Source organism: Octodon degus, unplaced genomic scaffold (genome assembly GCF_000260255.1).
Source record: "Octodon degus isolate 3935 unplaced genomic scaffold, OctDeg1.0 scaffold00262, whole genome shotgun sequence".
In the NCBI taxonomy this organism is placed as follows: domain Eukaryota; kingdom Metazoa; phylum Chordata; class Mammalia; order Rodentia; family Octodontidae; genus Octodon; species Octodon degus.
In genome coordinates this window covers 1,837,961-1,846,527 of record NW_004524838.1, presented here as the reverse complement: position 1 = coordinate 1,846,527, position 8,567 = coordinate 1,837,961, and the positions used below count along the sequence as shown (strand labels likewise).

Here is an 8,567-nt window from a genome sequence, read left to right as displayed (position 1 = left end):
TCGAACCGCGGTCCCTGTGCTTTGCTTAGCTTGTTCCAAGTAGGTGCTTTAGACCACTGAGCCATCTCACCAGCCCCGATACATTACTTTTATAATCACCAATGAAATTTAGTATTATCCTATGGAAGATTAGCTAAAATATTATTTATTTCTTAGGGTTGATGGACATATTAATTATTTTGATTGTGGTAATAGTACACATTTATACAGGTATCAAAAGCTACCAAATAGTGCAGTTTAAAGATGTTTATTTTCTTTTTTTATTTTGAGACAGGGTCTTGCTGTATAATTCAGGCTGACCTTGAATTTACTATGTAGCCAAAGCTAGCCTTAAACTCTCAGCAGTACTCCTTTTTTTTTTCCATTTTTCATTAGGGAAGGGTCTATGGGATGTCCAGGATCTCACTACTAGATTGGACTCATAGTGATCTACCTGTTTATAGCCTCCCAAGAGCTGGGATTACAGGTGTGTGTCACGACATCCAGTCTCAATTGCTGTCTCAGCGCCCTAGGGGCGGGGCCGGCACGGCAGGCCCTGGGATCGACCCCTGACCCCTGCTGGCAGGTGCTTTAATCCGCTGAGCTATTCAGCCGGGCCTAGTACTCCTTTTTGTGTGTGTGTGTGTGTACTGGAGTTTGAACTCAGGACCCTGTGCTTGCCAGGCAGGTGCTTATTCTATTGAGCTATCTCCCCGGCCCTTTTTATCTTTTTTTGTTTGTTTGTTTTTTGTGCAAGCAGTAATCCTGCCTCAGCCTCCTGAGTGCTGGTATTACAGGTGTGTGCCATCAAGACCAGCAAATAAATGTTTCTAAAACTAACTCAATCAAATACATAATAAATAATTTGCTTTTCCAATGTAGTGAATCATTATCATTTTTATGTTGATTGGTACATTCTCTATTTTTATAAGGAAAAAAGTATGTAGAATATGATTCCAAAGAAAACATGATTTAAAGCCACAGCGCTGCTTATCTTTTAAACAAGAAGACCTCTAGCTCACTTAGTTCATATTTGATTATTTCCAAAGCTGTACGGCTATACATGAGAAAAGCCATGTGAGCTTGTACGCTGAACCTCCTAGTTTGCACTGTATTACTGGCATTACAGCTTTCTAGTGTGACACTGAAAGCAAAACTGAATACATGCAGTTTCCACCCTAAGGCGGCATGTCTTACCCCTGTCCATCAGCACATCATCAGTCATCCCAAATATGTTGAGCAGGATCTCTTGAAATGTACTACGATCTAGCCCAGTGTTATCATTTTTTTCCATGAAGCTGTGAAAAAGTTTTATAAGACACTCTACTTCACATTTTTTGACTGTGAAATGAAAAGAAATACAGCAAATTTAAGCACTAATTCAACCCAATTAAATACTTTACTAAGCAGCTATTTTGTCCCTATGATGCTAGGTGGTCTGGTGATACCAAATATGTATAATATAGACATAGTAAGAGTTTGCAGTTAAGGCAGGCCTAACTCAAGTCTTATAAGGCAATATAGATTAGCAGTTACTGTATAAGTAGTGTTTTCACGGTGTCATTTTTGGACCACCTATGAGACTCGAGTCTCTCCAGTAACCCATACTTGTTAAATATATAGATTCCCAGGATCTCCCACAAGTCTAAATCAGAATTGCTAATAGTCCTTCCAGGAATTAGCTTTAAAACAAGAGCTCATGGGCCGGCCAGATAGCTCAGCAGATTAAATCAACTGCAAGCAGGCACAGGGGCTGGGGGTTTGATCCCCAGGCCTGCCCTGCTGGTCCCACCCCTGGGGCATGCTGTGATGGCAATTGAGATGAGCATGTGGCGTAAGCCAGTAATCCCAGCTCTTGGGAGGCTGTAAACAGGTGGATCACTGCGAGTCCAATCTAGTAGTGAGATCCTGAACACCCTGTAGACCCTTCCTAATAAATACAGAAGAAAAAAAAAAAAAAAAAGACCAAGAAAACAAGAGCTCATTTTAATCTTATGGGTTCAGAATCTGAAGCCATTAAAGATTTTAGAACTGGAGACCATGACAATAAGAATGGTTTAGGAAAACCTGTCCAGTAAAATAGTACTGGAGGAAGAAAGCTGGAAGCAAGGCAGGAAGTAATAGGGCTTTGGCTAAGAAGGTGGAGATAAGGATAGAAAAGCTGGCAGGGGGCCTGCAGTACTGCAGAAAATCAGCAGGCTTTGTACCTGCCAGATCAGCAGTTTACAGATGATTCTGGCGCAGTGTCAGAACTGAGAACACAGGGTTACACTTAGTAGGCTGCAAACATCTGGTCTCCATTTTTTATCTTTTTTTTCTTTCTATTCTTGTATTTGATACAGGTGAAGCATGCGGTACCGGGGATTGAACCTTGGTCCCTGTGCTTGTCTAATCAGGCACTTAGTCTGCTGAGCTATCTCACCAGCCCCTTTTTGTATCATCTTAAATTGCTTCATTATGCCTTAGGGTTCTGACTTACAGAAACTGGGTATTGTCCTGGCTGATCACTAAGATTCCTCATTCTCTAAAAGTATTTTGTGAATCAAAGGTTACTGAAACAAACTAGGACAGTTAGGCATGAAAGCTGGTTGCTATTTTTTTTTGGGTTTTGTTTTCTCTTTCTCTTCTTCCTTCCTTTCTCCTTTTTATAGTGGAGGTGAGGAGAAAGAATTACCTGTTTTTGAGGTGATGCTCCCCAAGTGAAATCAAAGACAAACATGTAGCAAATATTCAGTTTACAACATTGAGAGTTGTTATGTGGTCAGAGAGTGATTTGGTTTTTAAGATAATGATTAGAAACCTATACCTATTAAGATAGTGATTATTAATTGCTAAATAAGCTATTACAAAGGTACCTAATAGTACTATCTTATGAACCAAATTAGATTCTCTGGTTTCTTGCTTAGTAAAATTTCATATTGTAGCAACGAAGTCCTGCATTAGGCTGTGAAGATTATTATGTATCTGTCATGATTCTTGTCTTCATGGCTAATATTCACTGATTAAGAGATAAACAGTCTTGCAGGTATAATCTGAGAACTAAGCTTTGTTGTGCCAGATGGCCGAATTGTTTGACTTTTCTGATAATCAGAGAACTTACTAAAAGTTTGGCTGGCAAGTTGCCAGATTTGTGTTTGAAGAAAATCATTTTGAAAGTAAATTCTTGAAGGTATTTATGATGAATTCCAATGTGGTGGTTTGAGGGCCAGGGAGATGGCTCAGTAGAATAAGCGCTTTCCTAGCAAGCACAAGGGTCTGAGTTCAATCTCTGATTCTGCCAAAAAAAAGCACGCCAGTATATCCAATGTGGCGGTTTGTATTTTTCTAGATGATCATAACAACTTAATCTCATCAGGCACACTCTTCTTACAGTGTGGCTCTTTAGAGATGGGAGTGTAGACCTCTTTATAACTACTGAGATTTTTACAATCATTTCAGTCAACAATGTTTTCATGCAGTTTGTAATGTTCATGTGTTCATTACCTTTGTGTCACTGTGACAAAATACTTAGGAAAATCAGTTTAAAAGGAGTTAAGATTCAGTTTGGCTCAGTTTCAGGGGGGGTCAGTCCATGGTATCTTGGCCCAATCACTTTGGATTTGATGGAACATTATGGCGGAAGCAGATAGTAGAAGAGGCTGCTCACTTCATAGCAGCCAGAAAAGTGAGGGGACGGGGTAAGGCCTTAAAATCCCGAGGACATGTCCCTAATGATTCTTCCAGGGAGGCCTCACTTCCTGATGAACCCCTCCCCCCCACTGCACTTCCAGGTGGGGACCACGCCTTCAACATAAGCGCTTCTGCAGCTCTTATGGGTAGCATAAGACCCAACGTATAGTAAACATCTCACATAACTACGGTACATTTGCCAAAGCCAGAATACTGTGGTAATATTGGTGCATTACTCTTTACTGTAGACTTTATTTGGATTCCAGTAGTTTATGCACTGATGTCCTTTTTGGTTGCTATTTTAGGATTCAGTCCAGGATTATCTAGTTGTCATGTCTCCTCCAATCCTGTGATAGCTTTGTTTTCTTGCTTTTCATGACTTTGACCATTTTGAGTTGATTTTGTGAAATATGTATCAATTTACTTTTTCTCATAATTAGACCATGGTTATGTGTTTGGGAGGCCACAGGGGTGATGTTCTCATCACATATCAGGTGATACACAATACATGGTGTTGAAGTGAGGATCACTGTGGGTGCTAACCATGATTCCCTGGTCAATCTACAGTGGGCCACATGGCCTCAATGAAGCTACTGTTTTTCCCTTTCCACAACTGTTGTTTTTGTGGTACTGGGGACTATAAATATTTGTCACCCATTTATAATTTTATTTGTGTGTGGGGGGCAGCTCAGCTCACCAGGGGGCGGGGCTGGCTGGCATGTGGTGCTGGGGGATTGAACCGCGGTCCCTGTGCTTTGCTAAGCTTGTTCTAAGTAAGTGTTCTGGATCACTGAGCCATCTCACCAGCCCCTCACCCATTTATAAATTGGAGTACTTGTCTGATTGAGAGAATTGAAATTGGAGGTACTATGAAATACAGTAAAGTAGGGTCACTTCTATGTGCCAAAATGCTATATCAAATAATATGAAATTATTAGGAATATTTTAAATTTCTTCAATTTATTTTTAATTTTTTTTAGCAGCAGAATATTTATTGGGGGAAAGAAAGTTTCTGTCCAAGAGGACAGAAGGGGGACCCAAGCAGGTTGCCTGGGAAGCTGTCTTTTCCAGCGATTTTATAGAGCAAAAACCATATGGTAAGGCAGGTCCAAGGTGGAAAACATGGGAACTTGCTTAGATGGGCATGAGCTGGAATAAAATTATGATCAACCAATGAGATTATAAGCACCATTGCTCAAGTGAACAATTATGAGCAGTGAATGAGCAAGATATATCAGTATTTGAAGCATGAAAATTTGTTACCTAAACAAGCCCCAATCCAGAGTCTATGAAAGAAAAAGCAAACTCATACCTCCACCCAGTGATCTTGGTGGATGACCTCCAATCTCCAAATGATATAAGGGACTGAAACTCCTGACCTAAAAGGTACCTGTGACAAGTTTGTGTTCTCTAAGACAAGAATGAATTTCAGGAACAAATGGAAATTAAGGGCAGAATATTTATTGGGGGAAAGAAAGCTTCTGTCCAAAAAAAAGAAAAAAGAAAGCTTCTGTCCAACAGAAGGGGACCCAAGTGTGTTGCCCTTAAGTTTCTTCAATTTATAGTCCATTTTCAGTGAACATTCTGCGTGCTTGGCTGCATTTTCAGAGATGTGTAATACATCTGGGGTGGTATTATATTTTCTTTTTGGCGGAACAGGCCCTTGCACTTGCCAGGGAAGCACCTATTCTACTGAGCCATCTCCCCGGCCTGGTATTATATTTTCAACACAAATCTTTTGGTGATTCTGACAGTACTGATCATCTGATGGCACATCTTTTAGAGCTTTCAGTGATGCCACCCATTTGTGGCATGTGTGCCATGGGTTTGCCCCTGGTATAGACACTCTTATCATACTTCCAGTAAGAGATACACTGCATAGCCACTATTACCTACACAACATGCATGCTCAGTGGATCGCAAGTTTAAGGCCAATGGGGGAAACTTATGAAGACTGTCTCAAAACTTTTTTACATGTCACATTCTTATCTGTTTCACTTTCAAAACCAAGCTACAAAGTATTCTTTTTACAGCTGATTCACATGAATGTTCAGCTCATCCCAAAACAAACCTGACAGGGACACATGAACTGCATATAGAGCAGGCCTACTGGATCTTTTATGCAGTTCAATATAGGAGGTGATAGACCAAGTGAGATAAATGAAGGTCCAGTTTGCATGCCTCCATTCCTCAGCCCTGTATCCTGATCCAGCGGCTGCCAAAACCAGAAGGAATTGAGTAGGGTACTTGGTCATGGGGAAAGTGGCTGTGGTTGGCCTGACAGGTGGGGGAAGAGAAATATTTCACTTCTTCACAATCTGAATGACATCCTTGTCCTCCAATGTATGGTCCTTACCCACTTTCTGAGGATTGTGTTTCACAGAGAGGCCTCAGACCCAAGCGTATTTAAATTCTTTGATAAGATTTTTGTGAATCTTCATGCAGAAATTCTCCACTGTGGTCCTGGAGTAAGGCAGCACCCCAGGAGATGTGTAATCTGGTAACTGCCCTTTGGGTTTGATATAGATTCTCACTAGTTTCAGGTAGTCCCAGATCTTCTCCAGTAAGCCATCAAAATTCCAGTGGTGATGGGCAAAGATGGGCAGTGTGGCACCTTATAGATGATGTCCAATTCCTCAATGGAGATCTGGTCAATCTTGTTTAACACAGATATAAGGGGTATACGCTCTTTCCAAACAATGGCTTTTTAATGCAGTGGGGAAGGAGGCAAACTTCTCTGGGTGTGTTGGCTTCATGGATGTATCAGTGCAAGCTGTGCATTCTCCCTAAGGTCCATGCTTCATTTAGTGTTGTACTATCACTGATGGCTTTTCTTTTTCTTCTTTTCCTAGTACAGCAAGTCCCCAGCTTACAAAAGAGTTCTATTCTGGGAGAACATTTGCACATTGGAGTAGTTTATAATTTGACGAAGTCAGCCTTATACAGTGTACCCAGGAAAGTTCGCAACTTGAATATGTCAGGGCTTATTGTCATGACTGGACTCATGACTTTTTGCAACCTGTACTTTTTTTTTTTGAGTCTTGCTAAATTGCCTAGGCTGGGCTTAAACTTGTTTCCCCTGCCTCAGCAGCCAGGAGTGCTGGGTGTTCCAGGCCTGCACCGTCACACTCAGTCAGCTCTGAACTGATACTGTTCCTTCAATATCTAGTTATCTTATACATTTTTATGAATGTCTATTTGTCAGTAGTATGGTTTTTTTGGCTGGCTCAGTCTGCCCCAAGGACAGGGTTGGCATGGCATGTGGTGTGGGGGATCCAAGGGACTAAGCAGGCATTTTACACCGCTGAGCTATCTCGCTGACCCTGTCAGTATGAGTTCTGTGCCAAAAAACATGAGGGAACTGGCTAAAGTAAAACCTTTATTATTCAAACTTTATTATGTCTCAATAAGACTAATGTATCTATCCTTGGTTGGAAAGTTAACTCTAAATTTGTCAGGTAATATCTCGATTTACTCTTCTCACATCACTAGAAACATTTCAGGATTTCTGATGGTTAAATCTATTTTCTCTGTAAGTGAATGTAATTGTTCAATTGCTGACATATTTTTTATTTTTTACTTTTTTTTGGTAGAACCGGGGATTGAACTCAGGCCCTTGCGCTTGCCAGGAAAGCACTTATTCCACTGAGCCATCTCCCCAGCCCCTGCTGACCTATTTTTTAAAAGGCCAAAATATCAGACAGAAATGGAAAACTCTTATTTTAGGGTGACATTAAGGTCTAATTAGGTCTCTCAACATTCCCAGAGTGGCACTGTTGGAAGTCTGATCATACTTACAGCTCTTGACAGTTTTACTGACAGATTCCACCAGTTTTCTCAGAGCCCCCTGATCCATGTTGAATGTGCCCGTAGCACACCAAGGACTTCCTACAGTCTAGCTCCAAGTCTGGATGTTCTGAGCAGCTCTAATTCCAGAGTTCACTATTCCAACCCAATATAGAATGTGACTATGGTAACAAAACAGAAGGTTTTCAAATAGTTGGAAAAATATGTAACAGTGGGTGCTACCACTCATAGGTATGCAGGAACTTAAGGTTACTGTAAGCTGAAACAGCAATTCCAATGTTTCCTATTTTTATGATTTATATTTCTTCAGGAAAAAGTAAAAATATTTGAATACATAGCAACTAAATTTAAGCTTATATTCCAGTTCCTTTAAAAGTTACAACCTTCTCTTAACTAAGCCTCTCTCAGGAGATCCAAAGAGGCTCCAGATGGAAGCTTGAACTCACTTTTATACCTGAAAGTTAGACCTGAATGGCAAGAGAACATAGTGACTATGCTGAAGCGGATCAAAATGTCACCTGTTCTAACTCTTCTGTGAAAGCCAGAAGAGAACAAACACATCTTCCAGGCTGTGTGTGCTGGCTTTTACTGTGTAAGTCAAGAAATTAATTACAACGTTTAAAATTTGGAATGCACTATTTTCATTTTTATTCTTGTGCCAGGGCTTTACAAGACAAGTTTTCTCTATCACTGAGCTACCTTAGGATGTAATACTCTTAGGAAAAGATAGTGTTTTGGGGGTGTTGGAAGCTAAAGCCAGGCCTTATGTTCTGCCACTGAACTACATCCTCACTCATTTTAGTGTTTCATAAAATGTGTAAGTGCATTTATGCATAAAATTTTTAAAACAAGTCAAAGACAAGTGTATAAGTGTGGGAGTTTTCCCAAAAACCTTCCTTACAAAATTGTTTAATATAAAGAAAATTAAGGGGGCTGGAGAGATGGCTCAGTGGTCTAAAGCACCTACTTGGAACAAGCTTGGCAAAGCACAGGGACCATGGTTCAATCCCCCAGCACCACATGCCAACCAGTCCCGCCCCCAGGTGGGCTGAGCTGGCCCCCCCCCACTAAATGAATAAATACATAATTAAAAAAAATAAAGAAAATTAAGG

The 8,567-nt window shown here is 40.6% G+C and overlaps 1 protein-coding gene across 2 annotated transcripts in view; it reads right to left on the bottom strand.

The window, feature by feature from the left end:
* The window catches only part of LOC101571190 (EF-hand calcium-binding domain-containing protein 1), a 20,047-nt gene extending 12,486 nt beyond the window's left edge, over positions 1–7,561 (bottom strand). For both annotated transcript variants that reach the window (XM_004646257.2, XM_023706515.1), the window contains exons 1-2: positions 7,447–7,561; positions 1,177–1,320 (exon numbers count right to left, since the gene is read on the bottom strand). In XM_004646257.2, coding sequence (XP_004646314.1) covers positions 1,177–1,320; positions 7,447–7,504 — 202 coding nt within the window. In that variant the 5' untranslated portion in view covers positions 7,505–7,561. The remainder of the gene's footprint in view (positions 1–1,176; positions 1,321–7,446) is intronic.
* Positions 7,562–8,567: the final 1,006 nt, after the last annotated feature.